General features: G+C 39.0%; 1 protein-coding gene across 2 annotated transcripts in view; it reads left to right on the forward strand.

Moving 5' to 3' along the window:
• The window catches only part of CSMD3 (CUB and Sushi multiple domains 3), a 1,240,207-nt gene that overhangs the window by 627,255 nt on the left and 585,605 nt on the right, over nucleotides 1-27,347 (forward strand). For both annotated transcript variants that reach the window (XM_084620231.1, XM_084620232.1), the window contains one exon: nucleotides 2,557-2,669. In XM_084620231.1, coding sequence (XP_084476357.1) covers nucleotides 2,557-2,669 — 113 coding nt within the window. The remainder of the gene's footprint in view (nucleotides 1-2,556; nucleotides 2,670-27,347) is intronic.

Consider the following 27,347-nt stretch of genomic DNA (forward strand, 5'->3'; position numbering starts at 1 on the left):
TACCAGACTTAGTGACAGATGTTGGATGGGGGGTATTATGTCATTCAGTCATTCGACCTGTAAAATATCACAGAATTTTCCACACTGAAAAAAACCAGTAACCTAGCTAATAATAATAATAACAATAATAACAATACATTAAACTCATATACTTTATGAAAAATGTGTGTATACTGTATATGAGATTATTACATGAGAAATTAAATTGAGCTTGCTTTGGGATTTTTCAAGGCACTTATATCATTTAAACACATTTGGTACCCTGAGTAATGTTAACACTTCTTGCAAATCACATAAATGGGGAACCCATGGTCTCCTTCCCTCACCCCATTGCAAAGGCACAGGGGTTACTGCTGACTGCCCTAGGATTGCAGAAAATCCTATGGGCAAACCATATGAAAAGAAGGGGATCAATTTATACAGAGGGCTGAAGTGGGACTCCCATAGTGCATTAATTAACACTTAATAAATACATCAAAATTACAGAGATAAAAACCTGTAATGATAGACTTTACTTCATGAGATGCTCCACAGAAAGAAGACCTAGAGGGAGTAATGGTAGGGGCAATCCTAGGGAGACCAAAGGGACTGGTAGAGGGAGTGGACAGAGAACAAGGGTAGAGGCAGAGTTGCTGCAGGGTTGACCATGTCTTGTGAATCTCCCCTTTTGATGGAAACACTGATCACTATGACTATAGGAGGGAACAGTAGAATGGAATGTCCAGAAAAATGAATGACTTGAGGACAATTTTCTGAAGGGACCCTTACCCTTCCAGAGCTTTTCTTGCTGTGACATTTACATTTCTGCAGGGTGGTTTGTAGTTGGGTGGTGGATGGTAGTAAAAGTGTATACACTTGGACTGAGATTGAGATGGAAATCAGAGACAGACTTGTTGAAAGTCTCTGGGTAAGGAAAAAAGGGGTAAAAAACAAGGGGAATGTCATGGTAGGGTCTACTACAGACAACATAACTGGGAAGAAGAGGTGGATGAGGCTTTTTTTAAACAACTAACAAAATCATCCAAAGCACAGGACTGGATGGTGATGGGGGACTTTAACCACCAAGACATCTGTTGGGAAAATAACACAGCAGGGCACAGATTATCCCATAAGTTTTTGGAATGTATTGGAGACATTTTTTTTTTTTTTTTTTTAGTTCAGAAGGTGGAGAAAACTACGAGGGGGGAGGCTGTTCTAGATTTGATTTTGACAAATAGGGAAGAACTGGTTGAGATTTTGAAAGTGGAAGGCAGCTTGGGTCTCGCAGGGATCAATTCTGGGTCTGGTTCTGTTCAATAGCTTCATCAATGATTTAGATAATGCCATACAGAGTACACTTATAAAGTTTGTGGATGATACCAAACTGGGAGGGGTTGCAAGTGGTTTGGAGGATAGGTTAAAATTCAAAATGATCTGAACAAACTGGAGAAATGGTCTGAAGTAAATAGGATGAAATTCAATAAGGAGAAATGCAAAGTACTCCATTTAGGAAGGAACAATCAGTTGTACACATACAAAATGGGAAATGACTGCCTAGGAAGGAGTACTATGGAAAGGGATCTGAGGGTCATAGTGGACTACAAGCTAAATATAAATCAACAGTGTAACGCTGTTGCAAAAAAAGCAAACATCCTTCTGGGATGTATTAGCAGAAGTGTTGTAAGCAAGACATGAGAAGTAATTCTTCTGCTCTACTCTGCACTGATTAGGCCTCAGTTGGAGTATTGTGTCCAGTTCTGGGCACCACATTTCAGGAAGGATGTGAACAAATTGGAGAACGTCCAGAGAATAGTGATTAAAAAATGATTAAAGGTCTAGAAAACATGACCTATGAGGGAAGATTGAAAATATTAGGTTTGTTTAATTTGGAAAAGAGAAGACTAAGAGGGGACATGATAAGAATTTTCAGGTATGTAAAAGGTTGTTACAAGGAGGAGGAAGAAAAATTGTGAAGAAAATTGGGATTAAAAATTTAAGCAATGGGCTTAAATTGCAACAAGAAAGGTTTAGGTTGCACATTAGGAAAAAAACTTCCTCACTGTCAGGGTGATTAAGCAGTGGAATAAATTGATGGGAGGGCGGGAGGTTGTGGAATCTCCAGCAGTGGAGATTTTTAAGAGCAGTTTAGACAAACAGATGTCAGGAATGATCTAGATAATACTTAATCCTACCATGAGTACGGGGGATTAGACTAGATGACGTCTCGAGGTCCCTTCCAGTTTTATGATTCTATAATTACAAAGCAGTAAAATTCTGTGATTAAAAAAAAATCTTTCTTTAAAAAATTAATAGATTCTATCTTTTTCCTCTCTCAAGTCTAAGTGTCAATAGCACAGGTGAAACAAAATTAATCTGATTTTATTATTTACTGTTGCAAACCACAAACAGTTAAGAACTATTAATTTTCTCATACTCATTTTTCTGTACCTGAATATTTTGGTTCTCAGAAGGCTGTAATCAAGGCTTCCTTACCTGGATTTTGTATCTGTGACAAACTCATATTTAAATCCAGATGATTTTCTCATTAAATAGTGTTGTTGTTTGTTTTTCTTCTAGACTAACGGGAAGTTTTGTACCAGATTTAATTGTGAGCATGAACAGTCAGATGTGGTTACACCTTCAAACGGATGAAAGTGTGGGATCAATTGGCTTCAAAGTTAACTACAAAGGTAACAGTAAGCTACTGTGGACATGCTTAGCTGTACATAAATCTAAGCAAATAATTATATAAGGTTTATTTTGCATGCTAGGAAATGCTCTCCATTCCCTATTCAATAATACTGAAAGCATCCAAATGTCTTCGGCCCTGACTGTGCATGGAGCTCTGTGTAGCAGCTCTGTACATGTCTGATTGTGTCCTTAGAAGGATTAATTCCTCAGAATACAACTGAAAAGTAGGTTTGTTATTATTTGTTGTATGTTGTAGAAAAGTGAAAATAAAATACTTCTGTGATTATTTAAATCCAGGCACTTGATACAAGCAAATATATTTTCACTTCAGAAATTAACCTATTCCATAATTTGTGTGATATGTGTAGGTGTAAGCACACAGATATGATTTGATTTATAGTAAATAAATGTAAAGATGAGTTTCTGTGCCTAAACCCCCATGCTTATCACAACAATCTGAACAGATGCCCAAGTCTGGAATAATATGTGGGTTGAGACTGAGGTATATCAGTCAGTTGTGTAAATAAACTTGACTAACAAAGTTCTTGAGCAGGTTTGGCATGAGAAGGATATGTAGTATATAAGATGAAACTGCTGTTGCTTTTGTGAGCTTTTGGGAGGATATATCAGTATCTATGTGGTTGTCTTTTTATTGGATGCAGAGCTTGCCAAGCCAATTTATGGCAGCAAAGTGTGAATCCCTCAGACAACCATCAAGTCTGGTCAGAGGGCAGTTCTCAGTGATGTGTGACTTTGTCTGTCTTTGGCCACAACAACATATGGGATCCTCTTGTTCACCCTAGGTTATCTATGTGGCATAAACATCTGTTTCACCCAAAAGTTTAATAGTAAAGAGAAAAAAATTGTTTTATTTTCTGACAGAGGTAATGGTATAATGATATATCACCATAGCCCCAGATGGTGCTTGACACAGATTTTAAAATGACATGGTCCCTGCCCTGCAGAGCCTAGTAGCTAAATTAGAGCAACAGAAAATGTGGTGAGAGCCAACAAAGAAAGGTGGAAAAAAAGGGCAAGGGTCAAAGCAAATAATCATGTGAGTCATATCTTTTTCACATTGATATTTTAAAATAAAGATCTCGGTCAGGGAGAAGGATGGAAAAGTGAGCACAAAGGAGTTTGTCAGTGCTGGGTAGCAATCTGAAAATAAATAGGTGTTGAACAGGGATTTGAAGGAGGAGGTGAGTATGCTTTGGTGTTCAGGAAGAATGATGTCATCTCAGGTGTAAGAAGCAGGTGTGGGGACAGTGTGACAGTGAGATTGTGAGGAGAAGCAATAGAGAATAACTAGATCAAAAGAGTGAACAGATCCCAGAGAGCAAAGTGGGGAGGGACAGGAGATGAGATATAGCCAGGGTCAGAGGTATGGCAAGCCTTACAAATAAGAGCAGGTATTAACTTAATGCAGGAGAACACTGGGTCCAAGAAAGGAGATTTGAGGAGAGGGTCAGAGTGGTGGGAGAAGGTTATTTAGTTGCAGAATGTTGCGTATATTGAAAAGAGTTGCTGTGAGAGTCACAAATGCTAGAAATGTGGAGGTTACCATACTTTGGGTGAAAGAAAACGATAGTAACAGGAGTTTTGCCAAGGGGGATATATTTGAGGAAATATTTAAGAAGTATGCACAAAAAGTAAGCACATTTGGAGAGAACCTGGATTTGAGGAGGAAGTAAAATAAGTAAAATAAAACTCCAATACTACAAGCTTGATTGGTTGGGCTGGGGAGAAGGAGTAGAGGTAAAGTCAGCAATGATGGAGCAACTGAGGAGATGAAAGGTTTAGGAGAAAAGATTAGAAGTTCATTTTTTGCCATTTAAATTTAAGGTATCTATAGAACATATACAAGGAGGTATCAATGTGATAAGAAGAAATTTGGGCCTGGGCATGTGTAGGTAGGTCAGACATGGAGGAGCAGATTCAAAGGTCATCTGACTAAAGATAAGATTATGCTTCTATCTAGTTGTAGTGTATTCATTAATTATACTAGAACAATATGAACATGCATTTTACTTCAAGAGTTGAAAGTGAGCCAATACCCGAAGGCTTGTTTGGAGGATTAAGCCTCCATGGGGAACCAAATACAGATGGTACCCACTATTCTACCCTTGAATCATTCCTCCTTCTCCCCATCACAAGGACTACTCATCTGGTGCTCTGTTTTCCCTAACAACCCTGGTCCCTCATTTTACCTTACTGTCGGCTGGAGGAAACATGAGCTGCCGCACACTCTACCCTCTGTACACATATGCTTGTTTCTCCTGGGCCTATGTGACTTCTCCAGTGCATCCCTCTGGTCCTTTATGTTGCTGGGTGGCTGGTCTACTAATGGGGTCTTCTGAAGTCCACTCAGTATGGATTGCTACTTCCTTCCATCCTAAAGAATATTCTGGGTAAGTTAAACAATTCAGCACAAGTGGTAGAAAATCCACACATCCTTGCTATCTAGCTCTACTGAGCTAGGGCTGAGAGAAGTCCTTCAATCTTTAGCATGGTAGTTAGGGAAACCCAAGGCTGCCACATTCTAGGGAACCTTGGCAAATCTTCTAGAGCTTACCAGCTAAGAGTTCTGACTGTCTTTGAGCTCAGTGCAGTGGCTAAACAGGAAGAACAGAAGATTGTTCCCTGTTCCTTCTTGACAGTTTCTTTTGGAAGGGTGAGCAAGGAGTGGGGTGGATCTGAGGAGGCATCATGTCCTCTGTCCATACAAAGCACTCTTAAGATAAGGGAACAGCCCATACCCTAGGAGGAATGAGCTGCATGAGGATATTGATGTATAACGCTTCTAATAAACTCATCACCATGATATTTAGGGGCCATACTCAAAACCAAGACTAGCATAATTTTAACTCATAAAGGACCATACTGACTCTCCAAGTACAGGGTCCCCCTTAAAACAGCTAATGTAAGAAGGAAGTCCAGTCTTATTTACATTAGAAGCAAGCAGCTGCTGAGAGGAGAAGATGGACAGGTTTATGAAGCATGCAGAACAGACAAACATACACCAAAACCCAAGATCATGTTCACCATATTTCAGAGGCAGAGGGTGCAGTTTGTGAATACAGGAAACCTTGAACAGTAGGTACATTTGAAAGAGAATTTGAGGTTTGATTTAGATATTTTGCACAGTTTAAATACCTGCTTTCATTCTTTACATGATTCACTTTTAGAGGGCAGGTCATTTGTGGACAGTGTCTTATTATACACAGGCCATTTTGTTCCTGTTGTACATTTATTCTTTCACAGAAATAGTAGTTCTTCAATAACTAAACTAATGCTATGTGTGTATGTAGAAAGGAGAGCACAAAGGTGACCATTTACATTCTCATCTCCATTTTGTTCTTGTGTGTGTGTATTTGCATACTTATTTAAATAATCTACCTAAACTTATATTTTTTCCTAAATGGTATACTTTATACTGTCTCATCACCATGATATTTGAATACCTCCGTGGTATTTGAGTGCCTATGTGTCTGAAAGGTAGTTCTGTTCAGCTGGAAGTTGGAGGTAAATTCTTTTCTTTTTCAAGTGTCCTCTGCAAATTCCCACTTCTGAGATATGTTCCAACTGATGCCATTGAATTGTGTAGACTTCTGTTAGCAGTGCCTGTTAGAGTGCTCACACGCCTCCTTTCCCTCCCCACCTCAATGTTTGAGCACAACCTGAAGGAAGGGCTCTACAAGAGGCCCAGCCATGGTTGTTGCATCAGTTTCTTCCAGCTGCTGATCATGGATGATTGTGAGCCTTCTTCAGATTCCATGTGAGTCCTTGGTCATGTTACCTCCAAATCCCAAGACCCCTGTCATCTCTGACACTATTGCAAATTCCTACCTCAGTGGTATCCCCAATTACTTGTTAGATCTGGGCTTGGACCTTCATTCACAGGAAGAGTTGGATCCAACCATTTATCCAGATCCTTAAGTTTCTAAGGGGCATGCTTTTGAGATGGACTCTTGTAAACGCATACATTCTCCTAACTGTTATATTGTACTGAACTGGACAAGCTGGCAGGACTGGGAATTGTATCTCTGGATGCTTTGGCCATTCTGCCCAAATCCAGAGTTTCTATCTCAACCTGTTTCAAGAGCTACCACCTTGCATCTGCACCGAGGCAGGAATATTTTTGCAGATCCAGGACACTCAGTCTAAGACACTCGGATCTGGGACACTCAGATCCCATGCTAATGAATCCCATACTAAGCCCCCTTATGGTTATCCAAGACATCTTATATGATGAGGAAGAGAAATGTGTTGCACCTCCACAAATCAAAATTTTACATCAACACCATGAACTCATATGCAGCTCCTCTACAGATGAAAATGTAGGAGTAGCCTCAGCTCCCTCAACTTCTGAGGCCAATGGGGGCTGTGGGAAGTGGTACTGGCCAAGGGATGTGCTGACTGCCAGTTCCTGCAGCCCCCATTGGCCTGGAGCAGCGAACCGCAGCCAGTGGGAGGTGAGATCAGCTGAACCTGTGGACGCAGCAGGTAAACAAACTGGTCCAGCCCACCAGTGGGCTTACCCTGGCGGGTTGCGTGCCAAAAGTTGCTGATCCCTGTGAAACTGTCTCACATGAAAGATTGAAAAAAAATGGTTTGTTTAGTCAGGAAAAGAGAAGACTGAGGGTGAGGGTATGATAAAAGTTTTCAAGTACATAAAAGGTTGTTACAAGGAGTAGGGTGAAAAATTGTTCTCCTTAACCTCTGAGGAAAGGACAAGAAGCTATGGGCTTAAATTGCAGCAAAGGAGGTTTAGGTTGAAAATTAGGAAAAAAAATCCTAACTGTCAGGGTTAAGCAGTGGAACAAATTGCCTAGGGAAATTGTGAAATATCTGTCATTGGAAGTTTTTAAGAACAGGTTAGACCAGGGGTGGCCAACCTGTGGCTCTGAAGCCACATGCCGCTCTTCAGAAGTTAATATGTGGCTCCTTGTATAGGCATCGACTCCAAGGCTGGAGATACAGGCGCCAACTTTCCAATGTTCTGGGGGGGTGCTCACTGCTCAACCCCTGGCTCTGCGACAGGCCCTGCCCCCACTCCACCGCTTCCCACCCCCTCCCTTGAGCCTGCCATGCCCTCGCTCCTCCCTCTCCTACCCAGAGCCTCCTGCACTCGACAAAACAGCTGATCAGGAGGTGCCGGGAGAGAGGGGGAGGCGCTGATCGGCAGGGCTGCCGGTGGGCGGGAGGCGCTGGGAGTGTGTGGGGGGTGGGGAGCTGATGGGGGGCTGCTGACGTATTACAGTGGCTCTTTAGCAATGTACATTGGTAAATTCTGGCTCCTTCTCAGGCTCAGGTTGTCCACCCCTGAGTTAGACAAACACCTGTCAGGAATGGTCTAGTTATTACATACATAGTCCTTAAGTGCAGGGGACTGGACTAGATGACCTATTGAGGTCCTTTCAAGTCCTGCACTTCTATGATTCTATGAAGTTTGAAAAAAACGTTTCAACTTTGAATTCTGTTTCCCTAACATTGGAGTCGGTTTATGCCGTTCTTACAATGAGTGGCAAAAATCACTATGGACATACAGTTTTGTACACTATAAAAGATAGTTATACCATTCAATTCAAAACCCTCCCTCTCCCTCCGTATCCAGGGACCCTTCTCATGAGTCTGTGTTAAGAATTGAAATCTATTCTCTACTAAGAGAGGGAGCAATAGAGGAGGTTCTTGTAGATCTCAGATATCAAGGTTTCTAGTCCTGATATTTCCTACTTCCAAAGGAAGTTGGCATCTTTGTCCAATCCTGGATCTGAGGAACTGAACAGATACATCTGAAAGTTTTGCTTCAAAATGATAACACTAGGATCCATTATCCCCTCCTTCCTTCTCCCATCTAGATTGAGATTGAGAGTAGAAAACCAAAGATGCTTACTTTGATAAGACCATCACACAGGAAGTATCTTTCTTTTTGCCACAGGACAGGACCATTTCCAGTACAGGATTCTCCCCATTACCCTTTCTACTGCACCTCAAGTATTTGCAAAATGTCAGTCTGTAGTAGCAGCTTTTCTAAGAAGACAAGAGATTTTTGTTTTTCATTATTTAGATAATTGATTCATAAAAAGTATCTTCTGAAGATGAACTGAAAGAAATCACTCAATTCACAGGCTCTCTATTCTGAAAGTTGGTCTTTTTGATAAACAGAAATAACTTTTGACCCCATCACAAAATATTTTTTTTCATGGAATCACTTCTAAACTCCAGCATGATGAGGACTTATCTCCTGGAGAAGAAATTTCTGAAACTGAAATTTATCATTCAGTCTCTGCTTTAAAGTCCATCTCGGAGAGTAAGTTTCTCCCTCTCCCTACTGGGTCTTATGATATCAAATACTTATGTCACTCCTTATGCAAGACTAAGAATGCGACCCCTTCCACACTGTTTGATAAGAAGCTTCAGACCTTCAGTAGACAAAATGAAGCTAATTGTTACCATTCCAAAGAAAATCCAGAAAACTGTTATGGTGGAGGGACCAGGAACATGTATCAACCCTCCGTCTGCTTCCATGATAAATATAAAAGACACCTCAAAACAGGCTGGTGGGCACACTTCAACAATTTGTTAACAAAAAACCTGTGGAATCAGCAAGAGTGTCACCTTAATATCAGTGTTCTGGAGCTAATAGCAATTTGTTTGGCACTCAGATCATTCCTTCTTCAGGTGTAAGGACCTTGGTTAAAATGGCCACAGGCAATCGGATAATATACTATGTAAACAAACAGGAAGGTGCTCAGTCATTACAGCTTTGCAAAGAGGCAATAAATCATTGGGATTGGTATATAATGCACAAGATTTATACAGTAGTTCTGCATGTGGAGGATCTTTCAAAGAGTTAGCAGAGCAACTAAGCAGAGACTCTTTCCAGATGCACAAATGGTCCTTAAAGGAGACTCTAGTCCAGGACATTTTTTCCTTTCTGGACTATGCCAAATATAGACCTATTTGCCACAAGGTTCAATGTCAAGTGCTGTCATTATTGTTCAAGATAATGAGCATATGCTCACTTCCTACAGGTACATTCCTCCTCAGCTGGGATATAGAGCTGATTTATGCTTTCCTACCATTCCCTCTAATGTTGAAGGTTGTGAAGTTCAGACAAGATTCAGCCAAACTGGGGTGATCCTTATCATCCCAACTTAGCCACGACAGAAAGTCTTAGAAAACAGACTTACTTCTTCTTTCTAAAGGAAATTACAAATGCTTACCAGTATCACCGGACTGCCTGTGACAGCAGCAACGGAAGGTGTACTTTCCAGATCCACTTTAGTTGCATATGACAATGTGGGCAATAGGATGCAGAAGTACAATGTGCTTTAGGTAAAGCTAGAAGACAATAAACATGAAAAAGTTATTTAAAATGGAAAAGATTTTCATTATGGGTACATAGTAATGTCCTGAGTCAGTTCTTATTCAATCCATATGAGAGTATTTGCTGTTCCTAAGAATAAGGGTTTGTCTACTGCATCACCCCAGGTACATCTAGTACAACAGTAGCTTTTCATATGCCAATAGATGGTAAATCTTTATTCTCTCACAGAATTGCCAAGAGATATCTGAAAGGTTTGCTAAATCTTTATCTCCCTGTGAGAGAGCCAATTCCCTCATGGAATTTAAACTTTGTGCTAACAAAGCTTTGTTTCCATCCTTCAAAGTTTTTCTTCTTCTTCTTCTCTATTTCATGTTTCAATTAAAACCACATTTATGCAATAACTTCAGCCAGGAGGGTCCGCGAACTTCATGCCATAGTGGCTGGCCCTTCATTTACGAGTTTTCATAAAGATAAAGTAGTTCTTTGTCCTCACCCAAAATTTATATCTAAAGTTGTTTCCGATTTCCATATCAATCGATCCATTACTCTCCGGGTGTCCCAGACCATATTTACATAAGACAGAGTACAAATTAAATTGTTTGGATAATAAAAATGTGCTAACTTGCAATTTAGATAGGACCAAAGATTTTAGAATTTCAAAAACAGTTTCATATGTGAGTAACCGTAAGGGAAATACCATTTCCACCAAAACATTATCTTGATGTGTTGGCTGTGTATAGAAGAAAGTTATAACAATGCCTCATGGTCTCCCCCATGTTCCACACTCCACTAGTTCAATGGCTGCTTTTATAGCATATTTAAGGCATGTCCCACTAATTGAAATTTATTAAATGGTGGTATTAAGTTTAACACATACATTTATTAAGAATCATGTCTTAAATATAGCAGCTAGATCAGATCCCAATTTGGTAGATCAGTTCTGCAGCCCTTACCTACTCTCTCTTTCTTTCTCTCTCTCAATTATGGTTGTTTACTTTTTCACAAGGGTTCTTCATACTTCCCACCCACCTTCCCCTCTTCTGCAGAATCCCAGCTAACCATGATTCTGCATTAGCAAACTGCCTTGCCCCTTTTATATCTTCTCCCTCAGAATGTGCCCGAACGCTCAGAGGAGAAGTAGGGAAGGGGAACCGGAGCCCTCTAAGGGGAGCTGCTAACAGAAGGCTGAACTTTTCAATGGCATTGATTAGCATGTATCCCGAGAGTGGGAATGTGCAAAGCCAATCTCAAAAAGCCTCAGTTACAAGTAAGTAACCTTCATTTTCAAGGCAATTCTTTTTGTTGTGGTCCTTGAGAGTGTTTGTTTATTCATTGTAGATGACATATATATCCCAACAGCCAATAGGCCCTAGATAAAACATTTTCATGCCAAGGCCTTTTGTGTAAAGTTGGTAGATCCACAACACAGAGAACCAGTTGGAAGAGATTTTGGATGGAAATTGGCTTTGCAGAGTTAAAGGATGCTATCAGTAAAGGTTTGGAACTGGTGCAATCAACTGGATGACATACAGAATTATCTGAATGGAGTAGAGAATAAAAGTGGAAGCCATATCTGCACAGATGTAGGGAATGGAAATTTGGGTAGCTGAATTAGAAAACACTGCATTAAGGTCATGGCACATTTTTGACTTCTTGATTTAAGAACAAGTCCCTAATAACAGAATGAATATATTCACACCAAAAAAAATAAATAAATAAAAAAAGTCATGGGAGCCACAATCCCTCTCCCCCTTTTCCCACTCCTTTAAAGAATATCTCCTTTAAATCCTTTACCAATCCATTTGATCTGATCATCATATCGTTTCCCTATGGGGTAACCTGCATTGGACATCTGCCCCATACTTACATAGTGAGTTACATAATCATAGCCTGACCCCTGTTTCATGTCCTTCCCAACTAAGCCCCCAACCCACTGTGGGGAAGGTGAAAAAAACCTTTACCTTTCCTTGGTAAATTTGGTGGTGAGGGGAAAAAATTCTTCCCAACCCCCTGAGAAAGGCATGATTAGCATAATGCTCATAGCAAATCATGACAAAACCTCGTATTTCATTACTTCCATGGGTGGGATGGTAAGTGCTGATCCACCTGGTCCAGGTTGAAGAGGGTATTTCCTGCCCTGGCATAGACCTACATACTCTCCCCTCTCTTCTGGTCACTTGGGGGAGGGGATGGGTCAGCCTCCCCATGCTGACCTGGTCTGAAACTTGTGCAGCAAGTCATTCTCTAGCTACCAGGCCCTTAAAGGGGCCATGCACTTTTTCCTACAAGCTAGATGACAACTCTTACCAATAATGTGTGGGGGCGGTCATTTAACTTTCCAGCACATTTTTCTTTTCAAACACTTATTGAGATCAGCTGGGATGAGTACTGTGATTTAACACACAGGCTTATACGCAAAAAGGAAAGGAGTACTTGTGGCACCTTAGAGACTAACAAATTTATTCGAGCATAAGCTTTTGTGAGCTACAGCTCACTTCACTGGATGCATGCAGAAGGTATTTTCTACTGCATGCATCCGATGAAGTGAGCTGTAAGCTCACGAAAGCTTATGCTCAAATAAATTTGTTAGTCTATAAGGTGCCACAAGTATTCCTTTTCTTTTTGTGGATACAGACTAACATGGCTGCTACTCTGAAATAGGCTTATATGTGGATTAATTCCTGACCCAGAAACTCTTTTGGGGACTATATTTTAATAATTGTGGTCTGTACCATATTTGGATAATTTGCCATTTTTATATGCTGAGATATTTTGATGTTCCTCTACGGCAGCCATGGAAGGTGAAGTCTCTGTGCGTGGAAGTTCTTCAATAGCCGTATGATAGAGACAATTGGTTCTTTATGGAATCGGTGTCAGGAAGATTCCAAATTGCTACAATAAGGAACTTTTCAGTATACCTAGCCAAATTTTGCTCTTAGTCACTCCAGTGTGAATGCAGAGTAACTCCAATAATATTTCTATTAGTAACCATTCAGTATCCTCCTGACACTGATTCTGTAAAGACCCAGCTGTTTTTGTCAAATACATCGTCAGGGACTTCCAGGAGCAGAGACTTGGCTGTACAAAAAACTATTTTATTAATGGGGCTACTACACATTTTAACCAACATCAGGAAGCCAAATTTAGATTGTTTCTTTTTTTTTTAATTTAATTTTCTTTTGTTTTGGATAAATAAGCTAAGTTTGAGGGTTCAGCAATTCCACCTGAAAGTGATTTCATGAATATTTTAATACTCGATAATTTAGTAGGTTTTAGAATGGACCATTATCTGAAACCTATTCCAGAATGTAAGTTCTCTTTTTCTGTATATTTCAGTTGAGAGAATCTCTGATATGGACATGTGATGTACTGAAAATGTCATTTGCCTTTTAAGATTAAGTAGTACTACATATAGTATTATTTTATGTTCCTACTCACTTTGTTTTATGAAAATTATTTAAATATGTTGTAATAAATACATAAATTTTAAAACCTCTTTTTAAAACAAATGTTTTATTAGCTTGCAAAACACATATGACCCATTCTTCTGTTTTGGATAAAATGCCTGTCTAAAAGATTAATTAGGTAACTACAGCAACAATGATATGCAAAAAAAAACCCAAACCTAAGAATGAAATACTAACAATAGTAGACTATGTATGTTATGTATGCCTTCACCTCCAGTATGTTCTCTGTTCAAATTCCAAAAGTGTAAGTCTTTATATTTTATCTAGAAACATTAAATGTTTTAAAATCTTGTCCTATAGATCTAGGGAGTAGTGCTGAGGATTGTGCGATAAACATAAGCACTCTCTCTTACTGCATTGATAGGGAGGAATACTGGAAATCTGGGCACAAAAACAGCCTTTGCTTAGGCTATGTCTACACAACAGCTTATGTCATACCTCCCTGAGTGACAAAAGTTACACCAACATAAGGGCTGATATCTACAGCTATGTCAGTGTGCGGAATTGTTTTTTTCGTGCCAATGGGAGAGCTCTCACTTATTGGCATAGAGCGTCTTCACCACTGTGTAGGTAGACATGCCCTTAGTCATGCTTGGAGGGATTCTTCTCCATTGTTTACAATGATGTGGCTGGGGGAAGAAATGCAAACTCCCTTTCCTATTTTCTCACCCTCTTGCATTTTACTCTCTCATCTTGTATATTTCTCTCATCCATTTTGCCTTTGCTTATCCCCGTTCATTACCTGATAACTATTTTTGTTGGTCTTCTTTTGCCTCTGTTTCCTCTGCCTGCCCCCATGCTCTGTCTACATTTTCTTTTCTAACCTTTTTATTTTTAAACTGTGCCTCATACTGATATGGAACTACCACTTTTTCTTTTATAAGGGTAAAGCCACATTTCCTAAAACACTTTCCTAACAGCCTGAAGAGGCAAGATCTCATAGGGCTTGTTGTATTGCCACATTTTTAGACTGTAAACTTATTGGACAGGGACTGTCTCTTTTTTCAGCTATATACCATTCGGTCCCTAGTCTGTAGCAGTGCATGGGATTCTTCTGTCTTAAGTGCAGGACTCTGCACTTGTCCTTGTTGAACCTCATCAGATTTCTTTTGGACCAATCCTCTAATTTGTCTAGGGCCCTCTGTATCCTCTCCCTACCCTCCAGCACATCTACCTCTCCTCCCAGTTTAGTGTCATCTGAAAACTTGATGAGGGTGCAATCCACACCATCCTCCAGATCATTTATGAAGATATTGAACAAAACCGGCCCCAGGACCGACTCTTGGGGCACTCCACTTGATACCGGCTGCCAACTAGACATGGAGGCATTGATCACTACCTGTTGAGCCTGACGATCTAGCCAGCTTTCTATCCACCTTATAGTCCATTCTTCTAGCCCATACTTCTTTAACTTGCTGGCAATATACTGTGGGAGACCGTGTCAAAAGCTTTGCTAAAGTCAAGGAACAACACGTCCACTGCTTTCCCCTCATCCACAGAGTCAGTTACCTCATCATAGAAGGCAATTAGATTAGTCAGGCATGACTTGCCTTTGGTGGATCCATGCTGACTGTTCCTGATCACTTTCCTCTCCTCTAAGTGCTTCAGAATTGATTCCTTGAGGACCTGCTCCATGATTTTTCCAGGGACTGAGGTTCCCCAGATCCTCCTCCTTCCCTTTTTTAAAGGTGGGTACTACATTAGCCTTTTTCATAATCTGTTTCTAAATCAGCCTTGCTTTAGGGGCCTGTTTAACAATGTGGCTGACATTTCTTCCCATCAAACAGCAGTTCTTTATGTATTTAGAGATTGACTGGATCAGGTATAGACAGCTTCAGGTTAATATTATTAAATATCAACTTGAGCACCAAAAAAAAAATCATAATCTAGATGAAAAAGATTGAGGAGCTTCTGCCTGGCAGTTATTTGTAGGAAAGCTGTCACAGGATTTTAAATAAGTTCTTGTTTTTGCAATATATTTATGTACATACCCTGCAAGAAAAGTTAGTTTGTTATTTTATTCTTACTTCTGGGATACAGGAACCTGAAATACTGAAATTATGCTTTTTCAACTGTGCATATATAATTTAGAAAGTGCATCTGAAATATGATATAATTTGCAACACTGAAACACAGCTAGTAAACTTTAAACCTTGGCCTTTTTCATACTCTCTCCATGTATTGGAAGAATTAAATTTCTTCCAGCATAGACAAAAGGAAATATGTGAAACTCAGCAATAATCAACAGCATGGTAGTTTTTGACTGAGTCAGCCCATCTCCTCTGTTGAGCCTATTGGGAAAGGGTTAAGTAGGTTCTGTTGATTCAGTAAGTCTGGTGATTTATTATGATACCTGCATATAAGTATGGTGGGATTGGTTCTCTGAGGAGAGAGGATCTAGGGGACGACCTTTCTGGGTCTTGAGGAAAGAACTAGAGTAGCAGACAAACCTGAAGAGAAGGTTTGAGATGATTTTTATGTAATATTTTATTTTTTTAACTAATAAAGTCAAACTCCAGGAAGGGACAAGTTTGTGTTTTTCATAGTGTGGTTTGTTTGTGAAGCACATTTGGAATAAGGTCTGTGGCCTACTCACACCAAGGAATCCTTTATTGTTTCCTACACTTAAGAAGTATGTTGTGGTACATTTTTCAGCTATAACATTTGCATTACATATTTCCCCAGTTAGGAAAATCCATTATTGTTCGTCATATTGCTGCTATTATTTACTTGTTTTGTAGCAGTGCCCAAAATCCCCAAAAGAGATCAAGGGCCCAACTGTGCTAAGTGTTATACAAACACATAGTAACAGATAATCTATGTCCCAAAGCGTAATCCATATTCCATTTTTCTGGGAAACCATTCTTTAACCTGATGACTGTGATCATGTTGCCCCTCCTCTTCTGTCAGAACAAGCAAATGACCTCAGAATGCTAAAAAGTTGGCCTTAGTGGGGTTGCCAATCCTCCAGAATTATTCTGGAGTCTCCAGGATTTAAAGATTAATCTTTAATTAAAGATTATGTCATGTGATGAAACCTCGAGGAATACGTCCAACCAAAATTGGCAACCCTAGACCTTAGCTTTATTGTGACAGGTCTGTAAATTAATTTTTATCCCACAAAATGTAAATGGCTCCTGTACACCATGGCTGCACCTTTGTACACTGGACTGGACCAAATATTCTTAAATGGGTTTCTTTGGGAACATGTGTAGAAAGCATCTTTCACAGTCTCTCTCAAGCAGTAACAGCATTAGGAAATTGGTGATGTTCTCAAACTAGAATCTCCTACACTGAGCATAAAATAATGCCACTAAACCATTACTGATTTGTTTTCCATTATGCTATTTTTTAAAATTTCAAACATATATTCCTAGGAATAGTATGGATTTATTGACTTGTGTAGGAATCTAAGTTATAAGAGAATGAAAAATATGATGTCTGGGGCATTTTTTGACTAATATTGTCTTATGATTTCTGATTTCTTAAAAAACCAAAGAAGCTTGTACTCATCAAAAATCTCAACATTTTACACAGTATAACAACTTCCAAAGTATTCCATTACAGGCAAAAGCAGGTTGAACATACATTTTATGTGAGACAGAGAGTATATATTTTTGTAGACTTTATGAAAAAATGTGAAAGCAGAATGTATTTTTCTTTGCCAGGTAAGATATCAAGAAGAACATTTTGTTCAAGAAAATTTAAATTGGTTAAATCTATATATTCCAAGGTTCACTACAAAAAAGCTAAAAAATGCTGAGACCAGTACCTTATTAACTGCAGATGTTAGATGATTTTCTTCCGTGAACAAAACACATTATTTCATCAATGCACATGGAAAAAAAAAATCCTTTTGGAAAGCACTTTTAGCTTTCTAAGTAGTCTATTGTAGTCTGTTTCCAAATGAATCCAAGGCCAGAAATGGTAGCAGATCCTCAAGATGTATAAGAAGGAAATGTATTGGATTGTAGAATGTATGGCACAAACCTTTTTTTTTGAAGAGAAAAATGAATTTAAAAAGAACAAGAGCGAGGAAAACTCATTAGTAATGGAACTTTCAGGCTCTAATAGAAAGGAGAGGGCTTGCAATATTTACTTTCCCTATTGTCATTGCTTTAAATCAGGGCAGGCTTGGTACCTGCAGTTCCAAGAACTTTGCTATTTAGAATTCTCAGACCAGACCCTAAAAAGCAAAGCTGTTTTTTCTGGGTATAGAGTCTATGGCAAATATTGTAGTGGGTGGCTGCAGCATCATTCATGGATGTAGACAACTGTCTTGAATTGGGGGTCTAGAGTTAAAAAGAAAGAAAGAAAGAAAATAATAGCTGCTGCATATCACATTTATGAGTAGTTTTGTGGCATGACTACATTCGTCCATTTTTAATAAAGTGAGATAAACAAATTTGTTCCAAACTCAACGTTTTCTTTCATTATTAATACAATCCTGGTTTTATTTTTATTTTTATTTTTTGTGGAAGGCTGAAGCGCACACCTAAGCCCTCAGTTTTCCAATCACATGTCACTGTATGACATTTCCCCTCCTGATATTGAGCAGTGTCCTGAATATCAGTTGGCTGCATTTGCTCTTTCCCAAAGTCTGCTGTATTTCTGTGGGGCTGTTTTTTTTCAAAAGTGGTTTCTAATTTGAGGAATTCAACTTCACCTATGGTCTGATTATGAGGACTCAGCTCCCCTCCTACTGACTTCACTTTCATTTCTTAGCAGTTAGCACACCTGAAAATCCAGCACAATTCCTAAAGTTGGACAAGGAAAATGAGAGACCCAAAATTAAAGGCATCTTTTGAGAGTATGAGTATTGAATGGTAGTAATTACTTCTTAATTGGGGCAATGTTATTCTAAACAGGGAAAATACTAGCTGGGGCAAGGTAGTTTAATAGTGATTCCTTGCACTGATTTCTAAATGGCACACATGGCAGTGTTTAAGTGTATCAAGGTATTGTGACAAAGTCAGGCCGGACGGCTGCATGAGGGTCTGAGAAAACAGATATGTTTGCCCCAGAATGGTAAAGGCCCTTTTCCCTAGAAGCTGGGAAGGGGTTACTTCAGGTCAATTAGGGACACCTGAGTCCAATTAAGCGCTGCCTGAAACTTGTTAAAATCTTTCTCCTGGGAGTGAGACAAACTGCTGCAATGCTGGATGTAGCAGGGAGATAGGCTTCTACAGTGTGAGAGACTGCGCTCCTCCCCATAGGGAAGACACCCAAAACCCAGTGCTTGTTTAGGGGAAGTACTGACACTCCAGGGCCAGCGATAGGACAACACCTGCCCCAGTGAGGGGGGACAGGGAAAGGTATTCCCTTTTGTTTTGGTGCGTTATAGACTTGTTTCCCTTTGTTTGGCAGAGGAACACTCCTCAGGCCTGTCCTGAGGCCTACTGGGAAGGCTCTGAGAAACAAAACCCAAAGAGGGAAGACAGACATTGTCATAAAAATAAAGGGAAGGGTAAAACCCCTTTAAAATCCCTCCTGGCCAGAGGAAAAATCCTCTCACCTGTAAAGGGTTAAGAAGCTAAAGGTAACCTCGCTGGCACCTGACCAAAATGACCAATGAGGAGACAAGATACTTTCAAAAGCTGGGAGGAGGGAGAAAAACAAAGGGTCTGTGTCTGTCTGTGTGATGCTTTTGCCGGAGACAGAACAGGAATGGAGTCTTAGAATTTAGTAAGTAATCTAGCTAGGTAGGTATGTGTTAGATTATGATTTCTTTAAATGGCTGAGAAGATAGCTGTGGTGAATGGAATGAATATTCCTGTCTGTGTGTCTTCTTTGTAACTTAAGGTTTTGCCTAGAGGGATTCTCTATGTTTTGAATCTAATTACCCTGTAAGGTATCTACCATCCTGATTTTACAGAGGTGATTCCTTTACTTCTATAAAGAGTCTTCTTGTACGAAAACTCAATGCTTTTTCATTGTTCTAAGATCCAAGGGTTTGGGTCTGTGGTCACCTATGCAAATTGAGGATTTTTACCAAACCTTCCCCAGGAAGTGGGATGCAAGGGTTGGGAGGATTTTCGGGGGAAAGACATGTCCAAACTCCATTTTTTCAGGAACCCAGATAAAGTTTGGTGGTGGCAGTCGATCCAGGGGCAAAGGGTAAAATTAATTTATACCTTGGGGAAGTTTTAACCTAAGCTGGTAAAAGTAAGCTTAGGAGGTTTTCATGCAGGTCCCCACATCTGTACCCTAGAGTTCAGAAGTGGGGAAGGAACCTTGACAGACACGCTCTATAGTGGGGGGCTGATTTACCCCAGGCTCTGTCCGTGTCAGAGGAGGTAACGCTAAGAAAGGGTGCCTTGCCACAGTAAATAGTTAAAGATTATGGAATTGTACGTTCTCATTATGAATTTTTCTTTTGCAAGACCATAGAGATTGATGTCTGAGCCATATCACCCCTGCTACTTTTTCTCCCCTTTTTTAAAAAAAAAAGAAACAAAAGCCAATAAAATAATCTAAGTAACAAACAGTAAAAAAGTACACAAAGGTAATATTAAGCACTCAGAAGTCAAGAAATGCAAAAGTTAAAGTAACAAATGCAACTTGATCTCTAACCCTTGCATATACTATACAATACAATCTTAAGTCTGTACTCTACTTATTTAACTAATCAGATAACACCACTTATCATACTTTTCACTAACACAGGAGATACACCTGTAGCATCTTACAGTATACTTCTATTGTTGTATAATAATGCTGTTTCAATTTAATGTATCTTTATTAATTTGATTGAATGCTTTTATAAAACCAATTATAAATGTGTTTATTATCATTAAATGGAGAAATAAGACATGACTGAGTTTTGCAGCATCAGATCTCCAGGGTATTTTATTACGTTAGCAATAACTTTTTTAAACTTCCTACTCCATGCTTTATTTGCCTATGACTTCACCACACCCAATTTAAGCATTATTAATTAAAACAAAAAAACTAGCTTTCAATTTTGTTTTTGTCTTTTACATGGGCATGGAAACCAAATGTGTGCATGATTCATACATCAATTAATGTTGATAAGAGTTATCCACATATATCGAGGAAAGACAGGCATTGTTAGCTTATTTACTAAATAAATAACAAATGTAAATAGCATTGCAGCATGTTACTGTAGTATTACTAAGAGGCACAGATATTCCAGTAGTTCTAGTTTTAAAACTGTCCCCGCTTATACCCCTATTCATTCTTGTAGGCTCACTGCAGTTTTCATAAGCATTTCACTCCTCCTTCACTGCCTATATTTTTAACTTTAAATTCATGCAATAAGTGCTAAACATTGAAGAGAAAAAAATTGTAATAAAGAACTGTAAAATAAAAGATGAGCAATGCTGAAAATAAGCTATACTGAACATATTTTAAGGAAGGAAATTTCCATGAAAATAAACAAATATAAAAATGTTATATTTTTCTCTTGATTACATGATATTAAATTTTAATTTATTTTCAGTAGGTGATATTATCAGTCTTAGCTAATAAAGGAATTGCACCTAGTGATTATGATTGTGTTAAGCTATTATTGCTACCCCCAAGAAGCATGCACATGTAAGTGGTTTTGAATCCGTATAGTCTCTTTGTCACCCCAAGAACTTATTCTTCCCTCCACTTCCACCAACGTAGGGAGAATGAAAATCACCTGATCTAGTAAGCCCTTCCAGTATTTCAGCTTTTTGAATAGAGTTGGGGAGTAGACCAGTCTCACTCCTCTAAATTCTCCCTTTCTAAACCTGTAAGGCAAACCGTACAAGTTAGTACAGGCAGTGCCCGTACTATGGAACATGTAAAAGTGCACTCTGTGAGGGCAGCAATAGTTGGGAGGGTCTTTGGCTGTCAAAGGCTACACAGTGATGAGGAAGCCAGGTGGCAGGGCAGTGGAAAGGGACATGTTTTGAGGTGTCTGTTGCCTGCAGTCAACATCCCAGGATCTGCTCATGGAAGAATTGTGAGGAAAATCTGTGTATGATTTCAGTGAGATCCCTATCTCTTTGAGAGTTATCCATATGGTGAGGAGCATCATGTGCTAAGAGAAGGAAACATCAGGACATAATGTGTAGATGTTTTCATAAAAATCCTAGAAACCTTTGATATAACAGATGTCATGATAGGGTGGAAGTGTAACTATTAAAAATAAAAATCAGTGATTGCTGCTTGTTCCTGGCTAAAAGCTGAAAAGAAAATACAGGTATTAGCCCAGTGGAGGGAGTGACATGCTACATAAAAGAGTCCATAGATTATTTCATGTGACTATACCTTATGTATACAAATCCCAGATAATACAAATATAGTAAGCATATGCTACAGACTATTAGACCAGAACAATAAAAGGAAATTCTGTACACTAAAAGAGATTTCTCACATTGCAAGTTTTGAGTTGTTAAATTAATTCTGTGTGTCATTCATCATGGATGAAAATGATGAGAAAAATCCTGTTCCAAGGCCACTTTTATTCAGGAGATCATGATGGGGCATAAACCGAGACATCACGAAGGAAAGAATAATGTATTAACTTGAGATACGTACGTGCAGTAAATCACTGGACCAGGATAATATTCATCTGGGGGTGTGAAAAGACCTAAAAAGCAAAACAGAAAAACTGACAAAGATATATAATATATTCTTAAAAACAGTAACTTCTCCAAAAAAGATTAGAAAGTAGCTAATTTGTTGCCCATCTCAAAACAGAACCCGACAATGAGTTGAAGAATTATAGACCAATGAACTTCACCTCAATAACAGGGAAAGTGATTGAGACTGTAATTAAGGGCATGGTATTACAACAACTGCATAAATATAAATTGAGAGGGTCAAACTAATTTACCTTCCAAAAAGGAGAATTTCCTTGTAAACAGAATTATTTGAAAGAGTTAACAGAATAGCATATGAGATACATGAGTCCACATCATTTATCAAGATTTTTTTTTCAGTCTTCTGACAAGTTCCCTCACATGAGACTACTGAAGTAGAAAAATAACCACAGGGTTAGTTCCCTTTTTCCTCTTGTGGAATAAAAGCTGATTAAGTGATAAGAAACAAGGCACATGCATAATATATACACTGTGGAACAATCCTGCATTTGTAAGGGATGGAATAGATGACTTCATAGGTCTGTCTTTGGTTCCAATTTGATTTCTGGTCGGGGGGGGGGGGGCGACAAATAAATTAATAAATTCCTTTTTGTCACAGTTGAAAGAAGCTAATAGTGAGTCAGCCCTGAGGTCAGCCTTTTTTATTCACGTCCTTTGGCCATACTTATCACCATGACATCTTTAGCTCCATCCAGAGTTTTAAAACAAACCTACCCCCACACACATACACACCACCACCACCAGACTAAAGTTTATTAAATGGATTAAATGGTGTTTCCTCTTTTTTCTGTCCCTTAACAGGAAGAAAAAAATGTGCTTTTTATTCAGATAGAAAAATAAGTCTTCTCTCTACTGTTACTTGCCAAGAGACGGTTGAAGGGCTCTTTATACTTGAACTGGAATGTGATGAGGTTTGTGTTAGTTCTTAGTTCTCGCAGAAGTGAGTTCCATACTGTAGGACCAGTCCCCAAAAAATTCTTGTCTCCTGCACATTCAACCATAATAGACAGTTACATTGTTCCTGCAGAACAGACCTGGTGAATGTAGTCAAATCTCAGAGGATTCTCTTTTAGGTGTCTTCACCCTAGGCTATTCTTTCCTTTTAAATAAAGGACTGAGATTTTACACTTAATATTTCATTGCAAGTCAAATGAGTGAACCCATATTGTTGAGGAGACATACTACTGCACTCTGTGCTAACTGAAACTTTCTCAAGTCTGATACTTTCTATCCCAAGTAAATTGGATTGGCATAGTCCAAAACAGGTAGTAACAAATACAGGCATTGTTGTGGAGGGGTGATCAACAAAGAAGAGATACAGCAAGGAGCCCAGAGAAATCCTAACCTGCAGACTGTCCTGACAATTTGTGGGTATACGTTCTTTGTCACTGGGGACTGTGCTGTGGTAGGAAGCTCTTTAAAAGATTTTTCTCCGCCTAAAGCATAACATCTATCTTGCTGGGGTTTACCTTTAACCAGCTCTTTTTTATTCAAGGTGTGTTCTTGTACAGATACTGTATGCATGAGGATTTGTGGTGAAATTAAATGCTGGGAAGGACTGATGGAATTGTGTGTCATCAATATAGTGTTGACCTTTCAGGCTATTTCTCCTAACAGTAGATACTGGATAGGATTGGGGAAATATTTGTGCCTTGTGGCAAAGGTGGCAGGGATGCAAATTTCCATTACTATGTTCTGTGGCTTTAAACCATTTTAGGGATTTTATGATTTCTATGGAACCTGGTATAGTAAGATAAGAATTTCCATATTAGATCAGACGAGTCGTCAGATAATCCAGTATCCTCTCTCTGAATGTCCAGCAACAGATACTTCAGAAGAAGGTGCAAGATAATCCTCAGTAGGCAGATGTGGGATAATTTGTCCTCCATGAAAGTCTCATGCTGATCTCTAGTAGTTAAGTTTCAGAGTAGCAGCCATGTTAGTGTGTATCCACAAAAAGAAAAGGAGTACTTGTGTCACCTTAGAGATGAACAAATTTATTTGAGCGTAAGCTTTCGTGAGCTACAGCTCACTTCATTGGATGCACTCAGTGGAAAATACAGTGGGGAGATTTATATACACAGAGAACATGAAACAATGGGTGTTATACACACTGTAAGGAGAGTGATCACTTAAGATAAGCTAATACCATCAGGAGAGCGAGGGGGCGGGGGTAAGAAAACCTTTTGTAGCGATAATCAAGGTGGGCCATTTCTAGCAGTTGACAAGAACGTCTGAGGAAGAGTGGGGGGGGGGAGAGGGGGAATAAACATGGGGAAATAGTTTTACTTTGTGTAATGACCCATCCACTCCCAGTCTCCATTCAAGCCTAAGTTAATTGTATCCAGTTTGCAAATTAATTCCAATTCAGCAGTCTCTTCTTGGAGTCTGTTTTTGAAGTTTTTTTGTTGAAGAATTGCAACTTTTAGGTTTGTAATCGAGTGACCAAAGAGATTGAAGTGTTATAATTCTTGAGGTCTGATTTGTGTGCATTTATTCTTTTACGTAGAGACTGTCCAGTTTGGCCAATGTACATGGCAGAGGGGCATTGCTGGCACATGATGGCATATATCACATTGGTAGATGTGCAGGTGAACGAGCCTCTGATAGTGTGGCTGATGTGATTAGGCCCTATGATGGTGTCCCCTCAATAGATAATATGGACACAGTTGGCAACGGGCTCTGTTGCAAGGATAGGTTCCTGGGTTAGTGGTTCTGTTGTGTGGTATGTGGTTGCTGGTGAGTATTTGCTTCAGGTTGGGGGACTGTCTGTAAGCAAAGACTGGCCTGTCTCCCAAGATCTGTGAGAATGATGGGTCATCATTCAGGATAGGTTGAAGATCCTTGATGATGCATTGGAGAGGTTTTAGTTGGGGGCTGAAGGTGATGGCTAGTGGCGTTCTGTAATTTTCTTTGTTGCGCCTGTCCTGTAGTTGGTGACTTCTGGTTACTCTTCTGGCTCTGTCAATCTGTTTCTTCACTTCAGTAGGTGGGTATTGTAGTTGTAAGAATGCTTGATAGAGATCTTGTAGGTGTTTGTCTCTGTCTGAGGGGTTGGAGCAAATGCGGTTGTATCGTAGAGCTTGGCTGTAGACAATGGATCGTAAGAGATTGGTTTAAACCTTAAAGCATAAGGTTTTATATTCTTTTCATTTATTTCAACTTTTTTAAAAAGAAAGGTTAAGCACTACAACTCTGGATAATCTTGTTATCTATATACATGTCCAATCTCTTTTTGAATCTTGTTAAACTATTAGACTCAATTAGATCATTTGGCAGTGAGTTCCACAGTTTAATAATATTTTTGCAAAAAAGATGATTCCTTATCAATTTTTTAATTTTCTACTTTAATTTTAATCATAACCTTGGGTTATAAGGCAAGAGGAACAGAAGCTTCTGATCTGCTTTCTCTGTTTCATGCATTATTTGATATCAATATTTGATCATGTTCCCTCTTATCAGTCTCATTTCTAAAATAACCAATCCCAATCTTTTCAATCTCTCTTAATATGCAAGTTTTTCCATGTCCATAATCTTTCTTATTGCCTCTCTGAGATCCCACTAATTCTGCAGTATTTTCTGAGATGGGATGAATAGCACTTCACTCAGTATTTCAGATGAAGCAATGCCATTGATTTATCTTAAGGCATTATAATATTTTCCATACTCTTCTCTATCCCATTCCTTAAGCATCCCAATATCTTGCTTTCTTTCTTGACTGCAACAAGCAATTGGGCAGAAATCTTCCCTGAGTTGCTCACAGTGATGCCCAAGTCCCTTTCCTGAGCTGATGCAGTTAATTTAGAGCCCTGTAAGTTTCTAATTTAAATGATTTTTTCCACCAGCAATGTACATTACTTTATATTTATCAACACTGAACTTTTGCCATCATGTTGCCCAGTCATCTAGCTTGGTTAGTTCCCACTGAAGTTCTCTGGACTTGATGAAGCTAAATAAACTTGTGTTCTTTGCAAATCTTGCTCACATGGCTCAAACCGCATCTCGCCCCCTTTCCAGATTTCATTGATTTCTGCTAATTTCAGTGGGAGTTAGGTGCCTAAACACCTTTAAATATCTGTCCCAAAGATCGTTTAAAAGTCTAAATACTGTCAACTGCACTCCTTTTACCCACTACTCTATTGACATATTTAAATAATTATAATAAGTTCGTGAGACATGATTTTTCTTCGCAGAAACTAGATTTAGACTTTATAATATCATGGTCTTCCAAATGCTTTATTATTCTGTTTTTCAGTTATCTTCTAAACCAATACAAATATAAGGCTTGATATTTCTCATTCTCTGATCATCCATAGAATCATAGGAGAAACATATGCAACTCTCCAATCCCCTGCTTTTAATGATATCGATATAGCTTAGAAGCTCAGCTTCTTCAGAACTCCTGGATGTGTACCATTGGCTGTGGTGACTTACTGCTTTTTAAATTAAACCATCAATTTGTTCCAACACCTCTTCTGACACCTGAATCTCTTATAGTACCTCATCTTTATTACCAGAAAAGATCATATGTCCCTCATAGTGCCTGGAGACAGGGAATGCTTTAGCCACTGCCTGAATAAAATGATAGTCTGTCCAAAACAGTGGCAGGATTGTAATATCCTATATATCAACATCTAGCCCAAAGATCGTGCCTAAGGAATAGACCGCAATGTGGGCTGAACTGGAAACAGACTTTAAATCCTAAGAAGAGAGGAAATTACTTTGGGGGTTTCTGCAGCTGAGGCTTTACTGACATGCAAACTAACTGTCCCCAACAGGATCAATCTAGAAAAGTTCAAAACCACCATACAAAATGTCTGTTAACTCCTTTAAAAACCTTTCATCTTTGAAAGTATGTGGATGAGCTGAGCAAAAAAATAATCTACATTTGATTTTGCTAGGAGTGAACAAGTTAAATGGAAAAATTGAAACAGTATTATATATCATCAGATGCCCTTTTCTTTATTTGAGGTTGGGTAAAATGATCAATGTAGTCCTAATTACCGGCTTTTCCTTTCCTGGCCAAGAATGTGACACTTTTAAAAAGTTAATTTTTAAACAGTCTAAACTGGGGCCAAATTTGACCTGAAATTTGGAAAAAAATGCTGCTGAAAAATTGAGACTATGTAAAATCAACTTAAAAGTGAAGGGCTTGATTTTTAGAGGAGGGGAGCATCCCTAATTCCAGTTGAAGTCAATTTCTGTTTTGGCTGAGTATTCAGACTATGCAAGAGCTAATAGCTAGGGGAAGCTCCCAACACTGTCAGGAAATCATGTTCC

The sequence above is a fragment of the Lepidochelys olivacea genome, assembly GCF_965140295.1.
Source record: "Lepidochelys olivacea isolate rLepOli2 genome assembly, chromosome: 2".
Lineage (NCBI taxonomy): Eukaryota > Metazoa > Chordata > Testudines > Cheloniidae > Lepidochelys > Lepidochelys olivacea.